At 33.7% G+C, this 27,104-nt stretch overlaps 2 protein-coding genes across 2 annotated transcripts in view; one reads left to right on the forward strand and one right to left on the reverse strand.

Moving 5' to 3' along the window:
- LOC138696483 (beta-galactosidase-like) overlaps positions 1-8,323 on the forward strand; it is a 77,875-nt gene extending 69,552 nt beyond the window's left edge. Inside the window, exons 9-12 of the mRNA XM_069821500.1 lie at positions 1,054-1,329; positions 1,905-2,039; positions 3,520-3,735; positions 6,552-8,323. Of these exons, the coding sequence (XP_069677601.1) occupies positions 1,054-1,329; positions 1,905-2,039; positions 3,520-3,735; positions 6,552-6,866 (942 nt within the window). The 3' untranslated portion in view covers positions 6,867-8,323. The remainder of the gene's footprint in view (positions 1-1,053; positions 1,330-1,904; positions 2,040-3,519; positions 3,736-6,551) is intronic.
- Positions 8,324-23,758: 15,435 nt separating this feature from the next.
- Positions 23,759-26,824, reverse strand: LOC138696484 (thioredoxin domain-containing protein 9). The gene is made up of 4 exons (XM_069821501.1): positions 26,729-26,824; positions 25,899-26,101; positions 24,878-25,079; positions 23,759-24,301 (listed from the first exon to the last, which is right to left on the reverse strand). Exons 2-4 carry the CDS (start codon positions 26,082-26,084, stop codon positions 24,021-24,023), a joined length of 669 nt encoding a protein of 222 aa, XP_069677602.1. The 5' UTR covers positions 26,085-26,101; positions 26,729-26,824; the 3' UTR covers positions 23,759-24,020.
- Positions 26,825-27,104: the final 280 nt, after the last annotated feature.

Consider the following 27,104-nt stretch of genomic DNA (forward strand, 5'->3'; position numbering starts at 1 on the left):
TACAGATTGTTCTGATAAGTTAACTATGACTGCTGAGTTTCAGAACAGTTTGATGAAATATATGGTAGGTAATTTCCTAGAATCAATGGATGGCCGTGGTGTCATTGATGACGTCGAGATTATTTTTGTAGTCTATACACAGTGGATATTTTGAATTAATGTATTATAATCGCCAATTTCGTAAGAAATTTTATGAAAACCATAGCATATAATAGACCCTATATACAAATTTACAGCATTTCAGGGGCTGTATCTCCTAAACCCCCAACTATTCTCTGTACCAACAAAACTTCCACACATCATATAACACGACAAAAAAAATGTAACATTTTACACAACATAAAAATTAAAAGAGTACACAAGAAATGAAGAAATATTACTCGTCTTCAACAAAATTCAAAATCACAATCACAAAATGTATTAATATTTAAATCGACTTCCAATACAGTAAAACAATGCAGCTATGCATACATCAATGCCATATTCTGTTCAATAAAGTATTTAACAACAAACAAACAATGTATTTTTCGTAATAGCTGTCCTCTTTTACATACATAAGGAATAAATCCGTAGGGATAATGACGTTTCTCAGATCGTTTGCAAGTCTTTACCTTACACTATGCTCCACAATCTACACAAGTCTTTACACACTGCGATGAAATAATTCCATAGAGCCTTAAAAAATAAAACAACTCTCCACACTGGCCAAATTATGATTGGACAAAGTAATCGGTCGGTTATATCTAACAGAATATCTGCCTCCATATCAAACTCTCAACAAAAGAACTATTAAACTTTCAAGTGTCAAAAATATTTAAATGTCAAAATAGACTACTGTACACCACAACTCCATCTATGGATCCATCGACCATTTACCGCCAACATACAATGCAATAACTTACGTCGTCAATGACGTCACGGCCATCCATCGATACTGTAAAATAACCGAAATATAAAAAATAATAATAATAATAATAATAATAATAATAATAATAATAATAATAATAATAATAGTGTAGGCCTACTAAATTGTCATCTAAAATGTGTTTTCAGTTCCTGCCATTGCCAAACATCACGGTGACAGCATCTGCGCCCAAAGGTGACTATGGTACGATCAGCCTCGCTCCAGTTGCGTCCCTTCTGGATCTGAGTGTGAGAGAGGGATTGGGAACGTATCCAGTTAGAGATCTGTTTCCCCAGACATTTGAAGCACTCAATCAGCAATATGGATTTGTGTTGTATGAAACAATTGTGACTGAGCCTGCAACAGACCCAGCATTGTTCAGCATCCCTGACATCAGCGACAGAGGCACCGTGCTCGTGAATAATGTAAGCAAAAATAATGGTTTTATTATTACTTGTGTTCTGTTTGCATCCTTTGCGCACATCATTGCCTGATTAAGATGATGTATGTTTACTTATACAGATTCCTCTTAATTACTATTTTGCCCATTTAATAATTTGGAAAGTTCAGGATAACAGAGAGGATTTGGAATTGAACGGGTTATGTCAGCTTCTTGTCTATGCGGATGACGTGAATACGTTAGAAGAAAATCCACAAACAATTAGGGAAAACACGGAAATTTTACTTGAAGCAAGTAAAGAGATAGATTTGGAAGTAAATTCCGAAAAGACAAATTATATGATTATGTCTCGTGACCAGAATATTGTACGAAGTGAAAATATAAAAATTGGAAATTTATCCTTTGAAGAGGTGAAAAAATTCAAACATCTTGGAGCAACAGTAACAAATATAAATGACATTCGGGAGGAAATTAAATGCAGAATAAATATGGGGAATGCCTGTTATTATTCGATTGAGAAGCTTTTGTCATTTTTATCTGACATTTTATAACATAAAAATAACATAGTACTGTGTATTGAAGTTGAATTTTGTTGAACAGGTACCCAAGGGGATTTTAAGTCGAGCTGATAAAATCACATCCTTACCAATTTCAGTGCAAGTGGATTCAAGAATCCAGGTACTTGTGGAAAATCAAGGACGTATCAACTATGGTTCAAAAATAAACGATTTCAAGGTGAGTTTAATGAATTATCTTCTAAGAAAAGACTTTGATGTTTTGTATGAGTCACATTTAACTTGCAAATTTTATTGTTTGGAAAACTATTTTATAGTCCACCGCTGTGGAGTGACGATCAGCTTGTCTGACTGTGAAACGAGGGGATTTGGATTCAAATCCTGGTTGGGAAAAGTTACCTAGTTGAGAGTTTTCCACAGCTTTCCCACATCCTATAAAAAGAAAATGCTAGGTAACTTACGTCGCTGGACCCTGAACTCATTTCACTGGCTTTATCACCTACATTACACTCATATGTTAGATAACCATTGCAGTTGATAAAGCGTCGTAAAATAAACAAAAATACTATTTTCTAAGGCCATACTTACACCATGTATCTACTTGCGTGTATAATCCTGTTAGAGAAACCATTTCAAAATATGAACTTATCAATATGTATTTTGCAATTCATGAGGATTGAAATTTGTACACTGTCATTTATTTTGACTGGAATTTTTGTATCTTTGTAAATATTAAATATTGATTGCATTACTTGATTTGGAACATTACCTATCTTCTTCTATTATATCCAATAATGGTAATAACTTATCTCTCTTTAATCTGTCGAAAGCTTTTAGATAATCTATGAAAGCGAGGTGTTTTTCTAAATTATAGGTACTCACGTTGCTTTCATAATATAATTTTCAAAGTAAAATAACCATCAGCACATGATCGTCCTTTTCTGAAACTATTTTGGTCTTAACTGATTAAAGTTGCATATTGAGTAGTTAACTTCTTTTTAAAAATATATATGTAAATTTTACAGCCTGTATTTAGTAAACTAATTCCTCTACAGTTTTCATATTTTCGTAGCCTATATCTCCCTTTTTGAAAATGGAAATCACTATTGCTTTGTACCAACTGTCTGGACTCTGGAGGATCCTTTCCTGACCAAATTACGTTAGGAAATTGAAAAAATCTCTGAAGAAACTTTACACTACTAAATTTCAATAATTCTATTAATTCCATCTTCTCGAGAGAATTTGTTGCTTTATCTTACTTAATAATTTCTTTATTTACACAGTAAATAACGGCAGTAATTCCAATGTGGTAACATAACTGCATTTGTTGAACACAAACCAAGAGTAACCATTTGTTTGAAGGTTTTCATCTGTGCACAATTACGCCAGATATATCTAGACATCATTGTTAGATGGCAGAATGATCTGCACTTCAGTCATGATGTGAAAAATCATCTGCTACAATTTTATTGAAGACTTGAATAAAAATCATGTGGACTTCGATATTGGTCTTGAAATTTTGACACAACTATTAAAGACGATACATTTTGATCTTTTGGGTTTGATGTTCATGTATAACAATTGTAAAATTGCACACGGACGACATACAAATATTACAGTTGTAATATTATAGATTGTACATATTGTAAATATTTTGAATGACTGGTTTGGAGTGTAATGTTTATAAATTTTCTTTACAGGGATTTATTTCCAATGCAACGTTGGGTACTAAAGTAGTAGAAGACTGGACTATGACAGGCTTTCCTCTGAACGACATTTCAGCCATTAGCAACATGAGTACTGCTAACTCAAACTTCACATTTTCTGCTCCAGCCTTCTTCAAGGGAACATTCACATTGCCACTGAGTGATTCTACGCCATTGGACACTTATCTAGATCCCACAGGATGGGGAAAGGTAATGTATTTGCTTAAAAAGATTGAAAATATTATTTCCATGTCTTCTTCTGAAACGTCACAAAGCATATTGGGGAAGTCTACTACGTCAAATGTTAAGGGTGAATAATGATTTGACCAATATGGCGCAGTGGAAATGAGCAGAAATAAAGTAAGGCATGATATACTGTAAATTAGTATATATTGTTTGTTGTTTAGTAAATTATCTGAAGACAGGTCTGAACCTCACAAGTGATACCAAGAAGGCACCACTTATGAGGCAACTAGGCCAGGAGATAATGAGATAGGGTAGCCAGTTCCTTTCCCCTTCTATTGCATACATTGGTGATTAGCTACATACTACACTAGTCAGACTTCACATACATACAAACAATTGTTCTTCCTCTGACACATATTGTCAAGTGAGATGTACAGACCAATTTAGTCCTGACAGCTCAGCGACGCAAAAGAGGGGGAAGTAATAGGAGTAATGGGGAGAGCTCTGGAGTAGAGATAAGGGCGAGCAGTCGGTACAGTTTAACTGTACTAGAAACATACTGCTCTACCTCACGCATGACATCCGATGGCTCCGAAGACAAGCGAGTAACTAACCCAATAACCCCTTGGCGTAACTAAATGGAATCGCCTGACCCAGGCGCACACCTCCAGCGACTGTCAGGACTAAATAATCGTACTGTAGTGCCAGATAATACATGTACATATCAGCCAGAAACTCAATCAGAGGGAAATTAGTATATAATAAAATATAATTAAATAGAAAATACAAACTCGTATAATATAATATAATATAATAGAATATAATAGAATGTAATGTAATGTAATGTAATGTAATGTATTGTATTGTAATGTAATGTAATGTAATGTAATATAATATATAATGTAATATAATATAATATAATATAATATAATATAATATAATATAATATAATATAATATAATTCGATTATTATACTACGGGACTACACTCCGCAGCTCACACTGCCTTCGTCTGTTATTGCGATGTGGCATTCGTCAGTAGCTTATCAGCGTCGGGCTTGCATTTCATATGTGCTCTGTTCCACAGCATAATAACCTCCCATTACAATATTATTATTATTATTATTATTATTATTATTATCATTATTATTATTATTATTATTATTATTATTATTATTATTAAATAATAATTAAAGAAAATGAATATAAGTGACAAGAACGTAATAATGGCCGATCTGCACAGAACTTTCCTGAAGGTACATTCAACTGTGCCAAATAGGAATACAAAATTTTACTATCGTCTTGAAATCAAAAAAGATATAACTCTGTACAGTATTACAATAATCTTGACGTTTGATCAGTAAACGAGAGGAGGAGTCTTCCTATCATACTACAGTACCTATAGTACAAGTATTTATACATTATCATTGGAAAAAATCCAAGTTACGATACCCTATATTTATGTTCCTAGTCTGGAACATCCGAACTGACCAACTCCCTTCGGATTACTACCTCGCTTGCTGTGTTTGTCTCACTTGCTGTGCCCCTTCCAACTGCCTGTAGCTTAGAATTTAGCTATCCAAGAAGATTCTGTTCCCCCTTTTCCTCGCTTACTTATGTACCTGTGCTGCTATGAAATAACAGATAGAAAGGAAATGCCCGTAACAATTACTGATAAAAGGGTGGCATTGATGGATGTGAGCCGGCCTCGCTGACTGAGCCGCCATACACGGCTTACTTCATAAGTATCTATAAATGTGTCATACTGGGTGAACAATCCTCCGCACACCCCCGCTTCCACTGCTTGCAAGTCTTTGGTGAGTCAAGCCTATAGCCACGGTGAACGGGTGTCAGGAAGTCCTCAGTAAATTTACCTAATTTACTAATAGACACTTAAAAATAAACACTAATAAAGACTTAAAAAATCTACCTATACTTTGTCGCCTAAGTTATTACTAATAAATACTTAAAAAATCCATCTACACTTCGTCGCTTAAGTCATCGCAAATAAATAGGTCCACTTATAAACAAACATTAATAAACACAAAAATGAACACTTAAAACGTAAAGTAAAAATAAATTACTCACCCATATCAAGCAAAGGTTTTAATTTCAGTAACTTTGTAGCCATTCGAACAGAGCCATAGGAAATTCCCATTTTCTGTAAAAGATGTTGAAGTGATTTTCTAGGGGGATTTTCCAGAGCTATGTCCAGTGTTATCTAGAGTTTCTTCTGTGAGCCTACGCTTCTTATCAAGAAAACTTCCCATTTCACTAAATTTATTTACTAATCTTTGAATCAAACTTCGATTTGCAACTTGGACACCAGGGTATCTCTCTTGAAATAATATCTTTACAATACCAGACGATTCTGTATGCATGTGTGAATCATACATGAATACTCTTTGGGGAATAGAATACCTGAATTGAGCCAAATTAACATATTTAACACATTGTATTATACACACTGTATTATGCCTCCTAAAAAACATGTGCTTATTTTGCAAGAATGTAACTTACACTGACGCCTGACGCGACCATGAGTGCGGTGGAGGCGGGGAATTTATAACCGACTGAGCAGCTGGTTCTGCTGACTAGCCGTAAGTTGTGAAAGCATGAGCGCGCGAATAGAATATTTGTATGAAACAAACAACAAAGATAACTTTACAAAAAGGCAAATATTTTGTATCTTGAAAAAACAATTTCAGCCACAATTGCAGTGATTATATATATATATATATATATATATATATATATCATTATCCTACACGGTAGTAAAACTCAACTGCTTTCAAGACTGTGTCATAATTTTATAAGCTGAAATAAATATTTTTCTTGCAGGGCGTTGCATTCATCAATGGCTTCAACTTGGGGCGCTACTGGCCAGTGCTGGGGCCCCAGGTTACTCTTTATGTACCAGGATGCTATTTGAAACCTGCGCCAGAAGTTAATGAACTGATCTTATTCGAGCTGGAGTTGGCCCCTGCACCTCATTACAACGTGACTTTCGTGACGCAGGCTTATCTCAACAAGGTTCCCCCAACCAGTAACGCCCATCATCGCAGTGGACACTCCATGGACATGGGTACACAGCAACTCAACCAGGGACCTGCTCCAGAGATGGAAAGAGAGCATGTGTCTGTGGTCTTAACGTAATATTCTTCCAAGATAATGCTGGGGAAACACAGCAAACTGCAGAATATGGAGGAGAGAAACAACATATCCTTAAACGATTATGCATTTATGAAGTGGTTAAAAAGCAGAGCAATTCTTGCTGTTCTTAATTACTCATAAACAGAAAAATTATAAAGAATACAATATTAGACTTCGTAACACTTTCGCACTCATGAGTTTACTATACAGGGTGGAAATGAAATAATCCTGCAGATGGAAAGGGACGATAGGGCACACTTAAATGAATAGGAAACCTGTATTACGTTTTACGATTAAATGCATGGTTAATTAGAAAATTGAGTTAGAAGTTTCAGCAGTCTGGCAACATCGCTGCTAACATACTGCTCTTTCTTCTCGTAATACAGGTGTAAGAAACGAACTCAGGTCTTTCTGCCTTAGTGAACTACCTCCCATCTCCCTATACAGAAAGGTGGTCGCATCGGTCAGTGGCTCCAAATTAGTGGTTTTTTAATTAAATTTATATGAAGACTATCCATGCTATTGAAATACGCCAGAGGGATAAATGATCTTTATTATATTTTCTGTCTATATGGATAAAAATCACGATTCTACTCGCAATAGTTACCGAATAAGAGGGTGTTAAACATTTGGGGAAACACATTTTTTTCTGAGAAAACTATGAACTTTCCACCAATATGGTATTACACTTTTTGTTACACATAACATTAGCTATTCGCTCTGAAAATCTGCAAGGTTATTTCACTTCTATCCTGTAGATTTCTAATAATTACAGAACAAAGTTTTTTCGTCATTACAAGTTGACATGAATATAAACTCGAAATTCATATCACATATTTAGTTTCATGTAATGCGTAGAATGTGTTAGGTACCGTAAACATTGCCTTTTACTTCTCTTGTTAAAATGTTGTTGTGGCTGGCAAATTCCTCCTCAGATCTTTCATACTCTTTTATGAGATGCAATGTTTCATTACCTAATTTTTTTATAATTATGAAGAATTTAACACGTCATTTTGCGCAATGCGAGTAAGATTTGATAAAAAAAATTACGAAGGCGTTATATTTGTTTGTCTTAATTACATACGAAGGTTCCACAGAGTCTGAAATACCATACGAAATATCAAGTACATAACATTTTATAATTTAAAAACCACGGAAAATTTAGTATTGAAAGGGAATGCTGCATTTTGTCAAACTACGTTTCTTGGAGAGTTAAGAAAATACTTTGTCTCAAATCACTTCTTTTAGCATGAAATGTTAAATGGTTATATGTGATATGTGCCAATAATTATAGTACTTCAGAGTTGATTGAAGAACCATGACAAATATTACAGATTACGTCAATATTTGTGTGTTTGCGTATGTTATGTCTATGTGTAGTCCAGCAAAGTGTAACACATAAGTGCCTCGTGAAAGGATGAGTTTATACAATGAATAAAACAGTTTTACAAAATATATAATTATGGTGACGTATAAAATCATTCAGTGAGATGTTCCTATACTTGTCTTAATTGCAGAAACAGTGTCTCCACAAAGCACTTCATTCTAGTATGTAAGTGATAAGTATCTTTATTTAAAAAGTTGCGTGCAGAACTTCTACATCATTTCAGCTCTTCAATAATGTTAGCACTTTGTGTGCTGTACCGGTACCATTGCTTTCCTTTAGTTGATCTACTGAATGTGTTTTGAACGGCAGAGAAAGGAGAGAGTGTTACAGTTTAAGGAAGAGTGCTATTTCGCAACTTCATCCATCAGACATTAATCTGGAAACGGAACATAAAATAAGAAGGTAACAAAAAAAATTGTAAGAAGGAATAAATGTCAACAAATAAAGAGCCCACTGTGGAATGTCAAGACTTTGAGGACTGAGGTTTGTATCTACATGTTCTAATTTCTGCAAGATTTCTTATATCTTCTTAGGTCTATGGATTTTTTTTTTTTAATCTCATTATATTGTGGTACGGGTTTGGTGCCAATTCATCCAGGGAATTTTCGCACAGGGGCATTTTCATCCTCGGAACAGTCATCCATTGGATAATTTGCCCAAAATTATTAATCCAAAAGAAAGATCAACCAAAGAGAATTGTCCCAAATGTATAATTTTATTGTTTTATGTATTAGATTTATGTATTACATTTTTAATTTCGTAGTTCTGTCAAAAACTATAATTTACATGCCATATTATGACCACAAGCATGCAGATATCCAATATTACCATCATCTTTGTAATCATATACCGGGATGCAGTGTTCTGCAGCCTAACATTCAGGTTCTGGTACTTCCTTTTTTGTGGTTCTCTGATTCGACGTCCAACATCTAACTCCTGGGCCATTGTGTCAACATCTGATTGTTCCTTCTGTATGTGGTGTATTAACTTCTATATGATGGATGCTTTTTAGCTACAATGCTTACGAACCTGGTGTGCCTGGCTTTGGTGATGTTATTCGTATGGGGCTCGTTGTTTCTAGCTGCTTGAAACTGGTTCCATAACACTGGCTGGTATCGAGCTTCAACTGCAAAACAACGACCTCTTGCTCGAACACCAATATATGCCCTCTGAAAGTATTTAGCAATATCTGCCATTTGTTTGGGTATAGTTGGAAACAAAGCATCAAAATCATTCTATTCCTTTCACTTTGTAAAATTTCTCCTGGTCGCCCATTAGATCTGATTTATGAGAAACTGAAAATTTAAAACTGTAGGCCTATACTACTGTATGAGCAACTGGTAATTTAAAACTGTATAGGCCTACTGATGTGTGAGCAACTGGTAATTTAAAACTGTATACCGATGTATGAGCAACTGGTAATTTAAAACTGTAGGCCTATACTGATGTATGAGCAACTGGTAATTTAAAACTGTAGGCCTATACTGATGTATGAGCAACTGGTAATTTAAAACTGTAGGCCTATACCGATGTATGAGCAACTGGTAATTTAAAACTGTATACTGATGTATGAGTAACTGGTAATTTAAAACTGTATACCGATGTATGAGTAACTGGTAATTTAAAACTGTATACCGATGTATGAGCAACTGGTAATTTAAAACTATATACTGATATATGAGCAACTGCAAATACGAACCAATTATTATGGATATGGATATGGGAATGGGAATATTGTTGGGTAAATGTTCGTAGGATGGAGGTAAGAATGGAATATGTTGGGCGAATTATCTTTGGATTAATATTCTTGGATGAATTTTCTTGGGTAAAATATTTTGGGTGAATTGTCCCTTGTGTGAAATATTCATGGATTAAATGGCCGGAGTCCTTATGGTACTTTTGTTTTTTTATTTACTTACGGTATTTAGTACTTTTTTATTTATTTAGCATTTATTTATTTATTTATTTATTCATATACTTACGTTTGTTCATTCATTCTTTTTACAGGACTAAATGATCTAAGATTTGCTAAAATAACCAAGGCTTGCAATTAATTTGGAAATAAGAAGTTTGCAGCAGAAGCTAAGAAAAAATTTTAGATGATCATCAGATATAAGAGACAAAATTCTTGAATTTAATAAATCATAAACATCTCCGCCTCTATAAAACCTTGGTGAGATCTGTTCTATGTTATGGCAGTAAAGCTTGGACTCCAGGTATAAAAAGATTATCAAGCTGAAAAAAGAAAACTGGAATTTAAATAAAGCAAATTGCTCAGCAGAATTGCCATAGCTGTCACACTCTGCAGTTTATTTCATCTAACGCCTACTGATATCAAAGAAGGTACTGTGCTTGCCAATAATAAAATTGCTTGCCTGATTACAGCAACTGCAAATCGGCCCAGGTATAAATCCAACTGTCCTAGAACTGCTGAAATTTAAAGCGGATATAGCTTGACACGTTCAGAAAGGGTGGTTTCAATAATTTTTGGATGGGATGACCTTGAAATATTTTGTAACTTACAATACTAAAAATAATAATTTATTTGAAGGGCCTTTGACTCCAAATTCGCTACTTAAAGAAGCTAATCAAGCTTTAGTTATGATCAGAAGTACAGACTCTACTGTAACAAATGTCAAACAAGTTTTAGGCTGCTACTTGTTATTTAAAGGCCCATACAGACCAAGGCGGATGCGAATGCAATCACGAACTATTTGCAAACTTTTAGACACATTCCAACACAAGAATTCTGCGATCGAACAGTTTTGTGAGGGCAGCTTCGCGACTAACATGGACCCTTCTCAAATTGAAGAAGAATGTCGTCTTGTAGCAGCAATCTTATGAGGATATTGGGAGGTAATTACGCTTTGCAACTTATATATTATACAGCATGAACCGTAAGTAATGTCATTAATTTCAATGGGTTATTCTTTTAGATATTCCAAACAAAAACGTTTAATACAAATTTGCTTGCTTTTCCTTCCTTTTCGAGATAAATATTGTTTTATTTGAAATATTTTATAGCATGTTTTATGAATGCTATTGATTTAATTCCCAATATGCTCAGTCAATTTAAGAGAGCAGTGTGTTATTATAATGAATGATTGAAAGATTTTTAGTTATGTCCTTTAAATGTGCCTAAATTCTATTGGAACAAATGTAAGTTTTTGTTTCTCAACTTAATGTACAGCGTTGTACCACAGAACATTATAAATGGAGTAAACTTGTAATGACTACTTCATTGTGTTAGCACAGTCTAGTATATACAGTCACGAAGCTTGAGTTGTGAGGGTACTAGGAACAATAGACTGTGCCGGTACTATTTTGCATTGTCTCTGGATGAGGCGATAATAGCGATCCTAGTGGTTAGCAACTATCTATGGATGCATATTCTGTACGTATTGAGCTTCGTGACTGTATATACTAGACTATGCTGTTAGTATAAATTCTGGTGGTACATTACCTGACTGACTAGTTTCGATCTGGTTTTTTCATCATCTTCTGAATCCTAGGTACTCAGTCAGTTAATTTACCATCAGAAATATATTAACACAGAGAAACAGTCATTACTAGTTCAGTAACGTTCATCTGTGATTATCTTACATACCGGTAACAAATAAATTACGAAATAATATAAAGTGCTAAATTACATAGTTCTAATCCATGTTTTCGTAATGTATTTCTTAGATAAAATAAAGTGATAAATGAAATACCGGTAGTTACAATCATACTTTCGTAATTTATTTGTTAGATAAGATAAACCAATAAATGAAATGGCCTAGCTTCTTAATTTAGTTTGTTAGGTAAGATAACGTGATAAATGAGATAGTTCTAACTATATTTTTTTGTAATTTATTTCTTTGATAAGATAAGTGATAAATGGTTCTAAGCATTATTTTCATAATTTGACTTACATTAGTCCTAGATACAATTGCATATACATGCATAAAACTCATGTTTTATGAAATTTTATAATTTTTTATGTAGGACTGGTATGTCAATGTCTATTTACATTTTAATATTGTAGTTACATAGTCATTTAATATAAGCTTATACTATTTTATTAACAAAACACACAAACACACAATATGTATACTTACCGTAAGAAATGATATTCAATTAATGTGATAGATATTGCTTCAACATATCTGATGATGCCAATACTACGCGAAAACATTCAAAATATCTATATGATGTTATTAAATGTATTAGGCTTGGGCTGATTACCTGGTTGGGTTTTTTCAGAGGTTTTCCCCAACCGTAAGACAAATGTCAGGTAATCTCTGGCGAATCCTCGGCCTCAGCTCGCTAAATATCATCTCGCTATCATCAATCCCATCGATGCTAAATAACCTCGTAGTTGATACAGCTTTGTTAAACAACCAAGTAAAAAAGAAAGTATTGATTTACTAATATATTTATCATCATATGATCAATTTTTTACTGAAAAATAAAAATTTGTTTGTAACAATATTTAACTTCTCGGGATGTCAAACATGAATTTATGAAAATAAAAAAATGAATTTTACTTTTGTTATTTTTGACACTTGACAATGATACTTATACATAGCAACAGTGACGGTTCTAGATGCTTTAAACTGGGAGGGGGAAAGACATGATTCCCTTACAATAATGCGACATTTCTGTGAGATGGTAATAAATTTGAATATGAATCAGAAAAAAAAATACGTTTCCTCACTACCAATACTTTATTCATGACATGCAGGTACTTAATATTGTTTTTGTCAAGATCATGCCAGGCTAGAATTCCCTCTAATGTATTGACCATTAACTGGTTGATTAGGTAATGAATATTAAGTTACCTTATTATTCAAGTATATATATTTTAATATACATGGTATATCTACAGTGTGGTCTGCTGAAGTGGTGTACAACTTGAAAATGGGTCACAGTCCTGCTATTTATCTGCAATATGCGGAACCTGAATCACGCAAGTGAAGTGGGTAGGCATTAGGCACGCACACGCACGCGCGCGCGCACACACGCACACGCACGCACACACACACACACACACGGTATAGGTATGTGAATTTTCATAAATTTGGGGCCCCCTTTATAATATTATGCTACAGGCCTGTAGTAGCTTTTTTTTTCTCTTGTACAGAGGAGGGATCTGAAGGTTTGCACTGCAGCTGGCACTGTTAGTATCTAATGTTGAGGAATTGATGATGATGTCATTCGCTCGTTTGTACTGTAATAAATTTTTTTATCAGGAAGACTAGAAAATTTATTAAAAGCTGAACAGTGAAGAACATGATCTTAATCCATATCTTCATTAAGATTTCAGAAAGGACATGTAGGAGATTCTACAATACCGGTATCACTTTTGCGTAAAAGTTTAATGAGGCAATCATGGTCTGTAAATAATCTGAATGTTACCACCGTAGATTTTCGTGGAAGTTAAGTTATTAAATTAGGTATTCTGCATAATATCTCCTTTTTCCCCACCATTTGCTTTAGAAGTGTAACTTTTACTAAATTGTTCTGATCTTAGTCTTCTTTTAACAGAGTCCAAATAAAAGTGCTGTTATCAAGATTGTTGTTGATAAATATCAGAATTATGTTATTGATTAATACATATTGTCATGTAACTGGTACACCATTATCCATACGACATTCCATACAAGAAACTTCAATTTGAATTCTAGGAAGACTAAATGAAGGTTTAAAATCCAACATTTTCGACAGGGTTTGAACCTGTAAACATCAGATACAATTACTAGCATGATATCTGCTAGATGAAGCAAGATCACTGTTACCGACACATATGTAAAATTTGCATACATAAATGATACCGGTACTAAAATAAATAATCAATTTTAAATGTCTTGTATAAAACATCATATGTGGAAGAGAAATAGGTAATAAGACAAGTATTATGAATTTTGTTTTTAAGCCAATGTCTGTTCAAACGTACAACAAACTGAAATTGTACAACGTCTTAAAAAGATGAACTTTAATGTACGTCATTATGGCATGAACCATCTGTAAAAGTGATGAATGGTAAACACGTAGAATTGTGCTTTATGAAGAAAACCATTGTTGGACATAGAAGACTTCATAAAAGAACATGACTAAAACACACGTTACATTCTAATACACACCGTAACTACAAAAAAAAAAAAAAAAAAATATATATATATATATATATATATACAGTATATAGATATTCCATAAACAATAGTAACAATAGGTGATGTGAGTACATAGGTACTAAGTGAAATACTATATAATTCTTCTTAGGAGCACTTAGAAAATGGAATATAACTCTATTTCTATTTTTTAGTTAAAAAAGAACATCTTGTAGAATAATTTCCCAAAGTTTAATCTTCACCTTATCTTGTGGGTATATTCTTTCTCTGATACGGTTTTATGTTAAAAATCAAAATACTTTTAGTACTAATTAGAACATTGATACTTTTATTCTTTTTCTTCATCATCATTCCTATAAATATTCTGTCTTATGTCCTGTTACGCTCTCACTGTTGAATTTTCAACCCATCGCTTCATTGGACAGCCCAAAGATCACTTCACCTTCGGACAGTAATGAAACTATGAACCATGGCTTTTGGGAATCTGTTTGAATGCATGCGATGTATATGGATTTATTCAGTTGTTTTGTTAATGTTGTATGTGATATGCTATGTGTTCTAATTGTAATTCTTCTATTACATTACATACTCATTACATTTAGTAGGCTATATCCTACTGTGTACCTCTTAAACTTAATTTAGTTACCTGTAATTCTTTTACGTTTCTTTCTTAATATCCATGCCTCACTACTGTTATTGTAACAAACTACATGTAAATAATTGATTAAATTCAAGTGTTAAAAGTAGTGTACGAAAGATTCAACATGGATAAACTACATGTCTTGTCAGATCTCACATAGTTGAACTCGTGTGTATTTTTATAAAGATTTTTTCCATGTTGAATCTTTCGTACACTACTTTTAACACTTGAATATAGATAGATAGATAGCTTTATTGATATTGTTCACAAAAGTACAAAACTTAATAATTTAACAAAAGATCTATATACAAATGTAGTTCTACATAATAAATATACAATTTCCTAAACTAATTAATCTATCGCAAATCTCAATAATTTATTGGTTCAAACTTGCACTTACGTCTTGTTTTAGTGCATGTTTAAACCAATCGTGATAACCCTTAAGACTTTAAACCTTAATTATTTGCTCCTTTTCAAAAATCTAATTGTAATATTTAGGTCTTATTTTACACAATAATTTATTATTCCAATTAGATGATCAGATGTCGACATACTGTAAGTCATGAACCTGAAATAGCTGAATCGGTACATTCCATATGTAGGTTAATCTTTCTTTCTTACAATATTTTCATGTCAGCAGAAACGTTTGCGTAACTTCTACGAAGACTATCGCATGCCTGCTTAAAAACAAGCTTGACAAATTGCTTACATAATCAACCTCAATTTAGTTTCATCATTATGTCGCATGTACTCATTATCGATTCATTTCTATTATGATTTCTATTATGATCTAATAAATTTATTATAATTGCATTCTTATTGAAATTAAAATACATTAGTTGACTAATTTATAAAGTCAAATTTTCTTCTGAACTTTTACTAATTAATATAACTATCGGAATACCTTAATAACTACCTTAGTTCTCTATTTTCAATTTTTTTTTATTATTATTAAAAAAAAAAAACCTTGACGTAATTCTATCTTATTTTCAAAACCTGTCTTCTTACCTTATTTAATTAATAATAAGTTTTTCTGATTTTAGGAAAATTTAATCTTTGCTGATGCCTATCTCTTAGTAGGTAGTTTCGTTCAGTATCTATAGTTTTGATTGAATCTACTTTATTTCTGTTAGAGTTTCTATTTGTCATTTTACCTCTTATTAACTGTTCGTCACCTGCTTCTACTTCATCGGTCGGTATCGCACAGCTCCTCCAAATTGTAGCACTTCCTCTCGCGCACCCCGGACTACCAACGGCATGTGGCATTTTTATTAATTGGTCTTCACTTGCGCTGACTTTGCCGGTTGATCCACAATCGCTTCTCCTTGATGTATTTTCACTTGCGTGCCTCGGACTACCCTCACTGGTCGTTCTCTCAGTCTGTGCCCCAGCTCCCCAAACAGCATCTTCACTGGTTCCAGCTTCTTCTTCCATACAAGGTTTTCCTTCTTCACTCTTCTTTCTTCTAAAGGGATCTGTGAAAACAGTGCTGTCTAGTTTATTTAGGTATGCTCTAATATCATTCACTGCCGTAAGCTCATCAATTCTTCTATTTGTTATTTCTGATTCCTTCTGCCCGCTTGATGAGTTACTTTTCTTATCAGTCCTCTCTACGCTTCTAGACTTCCTGTTTCGTGATGCACTTCTGTTTACGTGTGGTGTCGATGATGCTCTATTTCCACAAGTCTCTATTTCGTTATTTCTGTTGTTGCAGCAACTTAATAAATCCTCAGTGAATTGATTACTTAAGGCCTCTACGTTAACTATGTTTCCGTTTATCTTCATTTTATCTTTTACTAAAGTTGCCCTCAATCCTTTACCTCGAGCTTCTTTTAATATTGGAATTAGTTTCTTTCTTTTCTCTCTAATTTCTTTTGCAAAGTCATTTTCTATGAATATATTTGTGCCTTTGAGTTGACGCGTATTGGCAATGATGTGCTCTTTGATAAAGTAACTGTTCAATTTCACAATAATTGGTCTTTTTTTTCCGTTACCGACTCTATACGCGTTATTAATCGCACTTATGTCCAAGTTTAGACTGAAATACTTAGTTAATAATTCTAACACTACGAAACCAGTATCAATTCCTTTTTCATGATTGCGCTCTTCAACACCATAAATTACAATGTTATTAATTCTACTGTCATTTTCCCATTTTTTAACTATCGATTTTAACACCACCTGCTCTTGGATAACCTCCTTTAACTTCTTTTCCACTTCAGTGTATCTGTTTACTAATGTATCTATATCACTTGCTACTTTGTTTAGTAGAAAACTTGCCTTTAGTCTGTCTTCTCTCGTTTCTTTCATATAGTTTATCCATTCTCTTTGAAACACTTCATCACTGTAGACTCTTCCTTCTGTATCTCCAGGACCAGGGTTTAACTCCACATTTCCAATAATCAGTAGAACTGATAAAACAGCTGCGGCCACAAATATGTTGATGCTATCAGACACTATTGCATTTTCACCTTTTGAACATCTGCAACACTGCCCTGCATTGAAGCACCCGATTCGCGCCCTGTAAGAATTTAGGTCGTCGCCCATACCTTCTTCACACGCTAACCTACTTGTATATGCTGCTTACTACACAACCGTTCTCTACGACTGCACTTTGTGAACTGAACACTTGAATATAAATAAGTGATTAAATGGCGATCTTACTCGTGTTAATTGTACAATTAACACGAGTAAGATCGCCATTTAATCAATTATTTAAAGATTTTTTGTTTATTACGAATAAAATTCTATAATTTTAATAAAGGACATATATTAGATCTCCATCTATGCTCTGTTAGTCTCAACTGTTACTGGTACCGGTATAAAAAGAGGTTCAGTATTCATATTTTATGGTCTTCAATGCACTGCGTAATTATCTTACAGCTTTAAAGGTCAAGAAAAATAGTTCAGAGCAGTATTTTAATATTAATTTCTGTTTTATATTCGACAATATATACAATCTTTATTTTGCACTAAAGTGTCTACTGATACAAACATTTTCAGTCCGATGAACTTTTAAAAACATGAGATAAGTCATTACACTGAGAATTTTTGTATCAATAGGCACACTTTAGTTCAAAATAAAGGTTGTAGTTGGGAACAGACTTAATAAAATTTATCCATATTCAGACCTTCTGCTCAAATTATGAATTGTTTATGCTTGTAAATTAAATTAACCTAACTTTTTTCCCTCCTTTATTCAGAGGAGAAGCCTGAAGGTTAGCACTGTAGCCTGAGGTTTATTATGCTTTACCCTTCCTGTTCTAGGGATGATATTTGTTGCTGAATGGTAGTGCTCTTGTATATATGCAGCACGCTGCACCATGAACCTGGGCAACGTATTGATGGTAATAGCATGTAAATTAATGATGGCGAAATGAGTCCGAGGTCCAACACCGAAAGTTATCCAGCAATTCTGCTTCAATTGGTTGAGGGAAAAGCTCGGAAAAACCTCAACCAGAGCCTGCTCGTTCCACAGTCAGACAAGCTATTACTCCACAGGAGTTGACTAAATAAATCTACTACAGCCCGGGTAAAGTTCATGGTGTGGCATGTACTTGTACAAGAGCATGGCTGTTTGGCTTCCCAATCACTACAAGAATAGGAGTGATAAGCACAATAAGCTTCAGGCTGCAGTGTAAGCCTTCGGGTCCCTCCTCCATACAAGAGAAAAAAAAATCTACTGACTATATATTATTATATATTTTTATATAATTTTTTTTACTTATTCCACGTCTCAAAGCTACATTGTTGATTGTTGGTGTAAGATCTATGAAACAGTGGTGACTCGTGATATTTTTTGTATGTAGGATATGAGATTGATGACTGATGACCAAGACAGAAACATAATAATAATAATAATAATAATAATAATAATAATAATAATAATAATAATAATAATAATAATAATAATAATAGAGCATACGCAATTAATTTCTTGATACAGTTAAATTCTTCTAAATGATCAAATATAACTTCAGATATTCTTTCGGCAGTCCTGTCATCTGAAAGTCCTGTTAATTCTTGTTTTATTATAGTTTATTTTATTTATTTTCATGTAATTTTGGTTTTTATTCATTTTATTTTTTTATATCATATCATTTTAAATTATTTATTATTTCGTTTATTCTGTTCTCTTAAAATGACCAATGAACTGCATTTAAGGAGGCTGCAAGGGTACTTGAAAATTCGTATTGTAGTCTCTGACAAGATCTCCACCACTCAGAAAGAAGGATCGTAGTATTAGGATATACACTCACAACCTCAAACGCGGTTAAAGTTAAGCCATACCCTGCCCTCCACACCCTCCCCTGTCCATAATTTCACTGCTAGAAAAAAACCGTTTGCTATAAGATATTTGAATGGTTCCTCGGAAAGTATTTCTAAGGTCTGAGATGTGCAGTAGCGACAACTCACGACAGAAAATGGAAGTTTGAAGAAAATTATTACGTCAGGAGGCATTAAAAATCAAAATCTGTAATTAAAATGTTTCCTATCCTCAGAGGCACGAAATTAAACTGTAGGATCATCCTCATATCCTTTACGAAGGAATCGCCACTGCTATGAAATACAATAAGTGAAAATAAATAGAGACAGTAACAAGCTATAACACTCAGTACTTGTGACACTGGTGGTGATGGACAAGTTCTTTTTAGTGGGACTGAGGATGGGTGAACTAAGCATGGATTAACACAAATGCAGGATGAGAGTCAGTCTCATGAAATGAAGCATGGTGTTTTGACACTTGGAAAATTTTTGTTTCAGCTATAACCATGGTTCATTACATAAAATGACATTTCGAAAGTGGATTAGCTCTGGAAGAAGCTGCAATATATGAACAGTGCGCACCAGTTTCCTCTACCATTCTCATCATCTTATCGAATCTTATCAGTCTTTGTGCTTTAAAAGAGGTGTTACAGAATTTGTGATTACAGTTCCACTGTCAGATATAAATGTACAAATATCATTGTGCTACAAGGTACTAGAACTCACCTGCTTTCAGGACTGTGTCCTAACGATTGTTTGTTATGGCTGATTGGGAAATGAAATAAGGCGTTGCATTCATGGCTTCAACTTGGGGAACTACTGGCCAGTGCTGGTCCCCAGGTTACGCTTTATGTACCAGGATGCTATTTGAAACCTGTGTCAGAAGTTAATGAACTGTTCTTAATCGAGCTGGAGTTGGCCCCTGCACCTCATTACGTGACCTTCGTGACAGAGGCTAACCTCTTTAAGATTCCACTAACTAGTCATGTCTAATGCCACAGTGGTAACTCTGTGGGCATGGGCAAACAGCAATTCAACCAGGGCTCTGCTTCCCAACGTAATGTAAAAACAACATGTGTCTGTGGTCGTAGTTTAATATTACTGCAAAGTAATCAAGGATAGTGATTCACAGTTAGTGGGGAACCACAAAGAACAATAACATTTTTAAAATTTGATTCATAAAAAATTAAACCTCAGACTATACAGTGTTAAATAAAAACACAAGTTATTTTCTTTTTAAACTGATATTATCAAAGATGTTGTCTCCCCCCTTGCTTAATAAACGCAACATGTTTTCCTTATAACAAAATGGAGGAAAGGAGAATAAATTTGCTTCTCGTTCATTGTTGGACTAAACAGAACAGCTGTCTCACTTCGTAGACCAGGAGTTCTCGAACTTTTTGACACCATGCCACTCTTCATATGTCACATTTTTCCATGAGACATCCCTGTACCCAAAATTTAAAAAAGCTCAAATTCGATTGCTGGTATTTAAAAAAATAGTAATTTACATTACCTACTAGCTTAACTATTCTTTTATATGTAAAAATACAAAATTAGAATAAAATATGTACATGTACCAAAAATCTGCATGTTGCATTTCACTGTACTGTACATAATAGATTTTAATTTCTTCTTAAAGTCGAGATGCCCCAAAGACTGGTGATGCACCAAGGTGCCGCAGTGCACAATTTGAGAACCTGTGCCATAGACACATATGAACATATTATATTCAATCTCTCTCTGAATGTGCCATTGTCGTTTAACTCTACACTGAATTGTTCAGAATGGATTTTATATTCTACACCAGTGATTACCAACTGGTAACACAACAGACACAATTTTGTACGACACATGCTTACATTAAAATGTAAATTATACTTACTTACAAATGGCTTTTTAGAGAACCCAGAAGTTCATTGCTGCCCTCACCTAAATCAACCATCGATCCCTATCCTGTTAAATGTTATGTTTTATTTAACGACGCTCGCAACTGCAGAGGTTATATCAGCATCGCCGGATGTGCCACAATTTTGTACCGCAAGAGTTCTTTTACATGCCAGTAAATCTACTGACATGAGCCTGTCACATTTAAGCACACTTAAATGCCATCGACCTGGCCCGGGACCGAACCCGCAACCTTGGGCATAGAAGGCCAGCACTATACCAACTTGCCAACCAGGTCGACATCCCTATCCTGAGCAAGATTAATTCAGTCTCTACCGTCATAACCCACTTCCCTCAAATTCATTTTTATATTATCCTCCCATCTATGTCTCGGCCTCCTCAAAGGTCTTTTTCCCTCTGGCCTCCAACTAAAACTCTATATGCATTTCTGGATTTGCCCATATGTGCTACATGTCCTGCCCATCTCAAACGTCTGGATTTAATGTTCCTAATTATGTTAGGTGAAAAATACAATGCATGCAGTTCTGCATTGTGTAACTTTCTCCATTCTCCTGTAACTTCATCCCTCTTAATCCCAAATATTTTTCTAAGAACCTTATTCTCAAACACCCTTAACCTCTGTTCCTCTCTCAAAGTGAGAGTCCAAGTTTCACAACGATACAGAACAACCGGTAATATACAACTGTCTTACTTCCAATTTTTATATTTCCATTTCGTACTATGTTCTGGTCACGAGACATAATCATATACTTTGTCTTTTCGGGATTTACTTCCAAACCTATCTCTTTACTTGCTTCAAGTAAAATTCGCGTTTTCCATAATATTTTGTGGATTTTCTCCTAATATATTCACATCATCTGCATAGACAAGCAGCTGATGTAACCCATTCAATTAGAAACCCTTTGTTATCCTGGGCTTTCCTAATGACATATTCTAGAGCAATGTTAAAAAGTAAAGGTGATAATGCATCTCCTTGGTTTAGCCTGCAGTGAATTGGAAAAGCATCTGACAAAAACTGGCCTATACGGACCCTGCTGTATGTTTTACTGAGACACATTTTAATTAATCGAACTAGTTTCTTGGGAATACCAAATTCAATAAGAATATTATATGAAACGTCTCTCTTAACCGAGTCATATGCCTTTTTGAAATCTATGAATAACTGATGTACTGTACTTTTATACTCCCATTTTTTCTCCAATATCTGTCGAAAAAAAAAAAAAAAATCTCATCAAGTCTATTATACCTAAATCCACAATGATGATCCCCAATAACTTCATCTATATATGGAGTTAATCTTCTCAAAAGAGAAATTGTCAAATTGTATACGTATTATTTTTAAATCTTACACTTATAATAATTAGGGAAGAGATTTCTAGGTGCTAAAAAGAGAGATTTAAGACTTTTAGGAATTTATATGAAATTAAAAATAATTTCAATTTTAGTATATATTCCATTTTAGATGGAATTAAAGTACAAAGACTGGTGTTGGCAATGAGTGCTAGTGAACTGAAGACTCAAATTATATCAGTGAAAGAGACTTATTGTTGTTGGTCAGTTTCATTTCGTATAACAGGGGTGTACTGACTTGAAAACTAATTTGTAAGCTCTCGCCTAACATGAACAACCTACAACCCCTTTTTATGCTAGACGAACTTTTCCAAACGAACTTCAGTGCCAGGATTTTAGGTAAAATCTTCTTCTCTCCCCTTTTAAGACCAATATGGGACGAACTTACCACACGCAGTGTTTGTAAGATATATGCTTTTTAATAGTATTTTTTTTTTTTTGTAGTTATCTTGGCATTTTTTCATTTTCATTACTAGCATTTTTAATTTAAATATACGCAAAATAGTAAAAAAGCATTTTTCAGGCACAAACAGATTTTTAGGCATTTTAGGTCCTACAGAATTTTAATAAGGCGATATTGTGTACATGAAACATAGAGAGATCTGAATAACTTACGTCTAGGACGTAGCAAACAAAATGGGTATGGAACTAGAAATCCCTTCCCTAATAAATTTCACATAGATCTATATACAGATTATTTCAAACTGTGAACAGAAACTATGTCTTTGGAACTTGTAAAACAAGTTACGTACCTTTTCATTTTTGAGCTAAAACGATATATAATTGTAGAAGGTTAAAAAGTTGCAATAAATGAGTGCCTCAAAATTATCTATTTTTGATTCAGCTGAAAATTTCAAACCAAGAATATAGAGATAAAGAGAGGCAGGAAAGTCATTCATGAATTTCATTGTGTTGCCTTCTTATCTTATGGGACTTCTCAAAGTGTAGTAAATGAATTGCTCCATGCAGAAAGGGCTTCAGTGCAGCACATAAAACAATTTTTTATTTTGGCCATTTACGAAACTTGAAAGTCATTGAAATTCTGTAAGGCCATTCTTGCTAGGTCACTAAACAACCGTGATTTTTTTTCATAAGATTTGAACTCATAATATAGTCTACAGAATGTTTTATTTTTAGTTTTCTCAAAACTAGGGATAATGGACTGAAGCCTTTCTGCATGGGGTGATTCAAATATGGAGTTTGCACTACAATACGGAATTAATATATATGCTCACAGTTCGGACATCCTTATTCTTTTAATGTTACTGTACAATTTACACAAGAATTTTACACACAAACTGTATAAAAATATTCATAAATATGAAATAAGAAATTATAAAGATTAAAACAAATAAAAATTTTAGAGCCATATAAAATTATATAAACAGGCAAAACTATTACAAAAAGATCTTATTTACTAAGCAGTAGTCTGTGTGTCACTAAGAATGAATGAGTTGCAAGTTCTCATGATGTGAATCAAAGCCAAACAAATGTTACAGGTCGTCATCGGAATCAGAGTCGTCATCTTTCCCACGAATTGTGTGCTTCTTCATACCAGCACCCAAACCAAATTTGTTGACTGGTTTTCCCTTGACTGGAGGCTCGAGCAAGTTTCCATTGTACTTGATGACTCCTGGCTGGGCGATTCGCCATTCCATCATTTCTGTTGAAAAGTCATCACAATTTCCAAGATCGGTGAAGCCCACAACATAGTCTTTAGTCTTGCTGTCTTTTATTAGAGCAATAGTGGGAATGATCTTGATGCGAAGTCGTTCTGCAAGAAAAGTATGCAACATTCAAAATAGATAATATTAAAAAAAAATAGGATTTGCTGCAATGTTAAAACAATTGATTTATGTAATGCAATGATTTCAATATCCAATGTTCCAAGGGTGGCAAAATTATTTATCATTGATTCCATACACAAGCAGTTTATCAAAATTCTCCTAATTGTACCACACACAAAACTATTTTTTTTATCAACGTAGATCAGTATTAAGAGCCACTTCACTCAAAGGTCCATAATTAAATGTGACTTTACAAGAATGTCTGCAGGCAGGATTAGAATTTTGATCTGACATTAAGCTGCTTATACTATGGTATGCATTTCAAGAAACTGCACTAAATTTTAAGAATTTACATTTGAAGGTGCAATAACACAAAATATAATGCACAGAAATAATTCATCATTGACTTTAAGTTAGACTAATTATAATATTAAAATAACGAAGGTTCTTGTATGTAAGGTTGGGAAACTTATTGACAGAAATGGAACATTACATGCAATGTTTTTTTTTTTATATTGTATAACAATTACATTCATTTGGAATGCTATCAGTTTAATACTTACGTGTTAGAAAAGGAGCTCTTTCTACATCAATCTTGCAAAATCTCGCTTCTAAATGTGACTTGCAAAGAATTTTCAAGTGGTGGTCAACAATTTTACAACGAGGTGAGTCATTCTTGTAGAAGTGACAAACAATATCTTTAGATTTTTTTGTTATTTCGAAGAACTCCTTTTCGTCAGATAGTTCAGTATACTCTCCGTGACCCTGAAAGATATAACAAACATCAGCATAAACTTCATGGATTAGAGTTACAAATTAGATTGTCGGCATGGGCAGATTTCACAAATCATATAAAATAATTCTTTCAGAAAATAATAGCCTATACTCTCTACTTTGGAGAGAAGTCATCTCAAATGGACAGAATGAGAAATATAAGACTTTAATAAATTTTAATTAGACCTAAAATCATAAACGTGATGAATACAAATCACGACATCCAAATATGGAATATATGAAATAGTACATTACTAATATAAAAAATTGTCTCTTTTTTTACTAGTCTGCTTATTACACAAATTACTATATGGAGTTAGTTTTAATGTATGTACAAAATTCAAAATATTATGTGATGTCCTGAGGGTCACACTTATACATAAAACAAACTATATTCTGTCCAGAGAAAGAATAAAGTGATGTAAACCATAGAACACCAATAGATCTGTTCATATTATAACAACAAACAAGAATGTCACTGTAAATTCAAAGATCTCAGTACCACTTAGTTCTTTGCTGGACAGACTTTAGGTATTTCATGACGAAATTAATGTATTTTTTTAACATGTTTATAATATAACAAAAACAAGGGAGTAGGCCTATGTTTCCATGAATTTTGACAGAATTTCATGTCTTAGATTTTCGATTTGAACTAGTTATTTATCGTGTAGGTTATACATTAATACTCTTGACGCAAATAGATTACTAATAAGTATTTTTAGTTTTTTCAAAAGACTCTAGCATTAGGCCTATATTAGCTATATAATATTCGACTTAAAACATAGTGAAGAAGAGTCGATCTTCTCTTACCATCATTCGCCATTCCTGTATTTGTTGTGCCTGTTTCTTCATTTCCTTTAACCTCTGTTCCCTGAGTTTATCCAAGTCATCCGAATCCAATTTTTCTAATTTTTCGAGCTCTGCGTCCAGTTGTTGTTCAACTGTTTTCGCAACCATCAGGACATTCTGCTGAACTGCCTGCTCTAGTGATGCCATTATGTAAAGTTGGTGACCTATGCATAAATAAATAAGAAATAGTAGGTAGTAATTAATTTTTTTACAAATACAATGAAGCCAATATGATACGTACGTATATCAACCTAATTTATAATTAATTTCTATCCAAGTTACAACCACGTTGTGCTCTTTTCTACTTATCGTAACTAAAGCCCTAATTTCTACTGTTCATTTTTAGTTATTTTCAAATGCGTTTATACGTATACGATCACTATGAAGATTATTAGATGAAGGCGAATGTATAACATAGGTATCTGTTTTCATACACATGTTTGCAGGCTGTAACCAGTGCTGTAACCTAAGACGTTGACAATCACTGACGTAGGTACTTCGTATTGCCATAATCAAAAAATACAAACATACTTATATTTACACGTCATACTAGTTTCTTGGGGCACTGATTTTCTACAATTATTCAACATTAAAGATACATGGCGTGTCAAGTGGGCGTTGTGTGCCAAACTTCGACAGTACTACCATATACGGTCATGATGGTTATACAATTAGACACTTTTTATGTAGCACGTTTTACGAAAGGAGAAATTGTGTAAATTATTTCAGAACTTGCAGTTATTACTTTGCAGTAAATATTTAAGCATTCTTGTAAACGTCTATATACTTACTGTTTATTAATTAATGATCCACTTCACTGACATTCGGATTATTCTTTCGGATGTTGAATTAATATATCGATTACGTCATAGAACTCGATAGTCGAGACGTCGAGAGAGCGTGGTCGCCAACCATGCAAAAATATATAATTTCCGCATTCGTACAAATTTCCCAATTACAGTACTCATATTTCATTAGCAATTAGAACTACATCTACCTGATAAGGGTGAATGTAATTTTTCTCTGTGATTTTGAATAGATTTCTTTTTGGAAAGTTTTGACATTTTTGCGGGAATTTGTAAAGTTCTTTGCTTTTCTTCCTTTTTTCATATAGTATTTTCGTTTCTGTTCCTTTGTATTACGTGATTCTTTACATATTTCAAAACC

Source organism: Periplaneta americana, chromosome 3, assembly GCF_040183065.1.
Source record: "Periplaneta americana isolate PAMFEO1 chromosome 3, P.americana_PAMFEO1_priV1, whole genome shotgun sequence".
Classification (NCBI taxonomy): Eukaryota; Metazoa; Arthropoda; class Insecta; order Blattodea; family Blattidae; genus Periplaneta; species Periplaneta americana.

What these genes read in the sequence shown, in the direction of transcription:
- LOC138696484 (XM_069821501.1), bottom strand. Translation starts at nt 26,084, where the DNA reads ATGGCATCACTAGAGCAGGCAGTTCAGCAGAATGTCCTGATGGTTGCG. An exon ending in TACAGGAATGGCGAATGATG is followed by an intron (nt 25,080 to 25,898) that starts GTAAGAGAAGAT and finishes TATATCTTTCAG; the next exon opens with GGTCACGGAGAGTATACTGA. An exon ending in AAGAGCTCCTTTTCTAACAC is followed by an intron (nt 24,302 to 24,877) that starts GTAAGTATTAAA and finishes CTTTTCTTGCAG; the next exon opens with AACGACTTCGCATCAAGATC.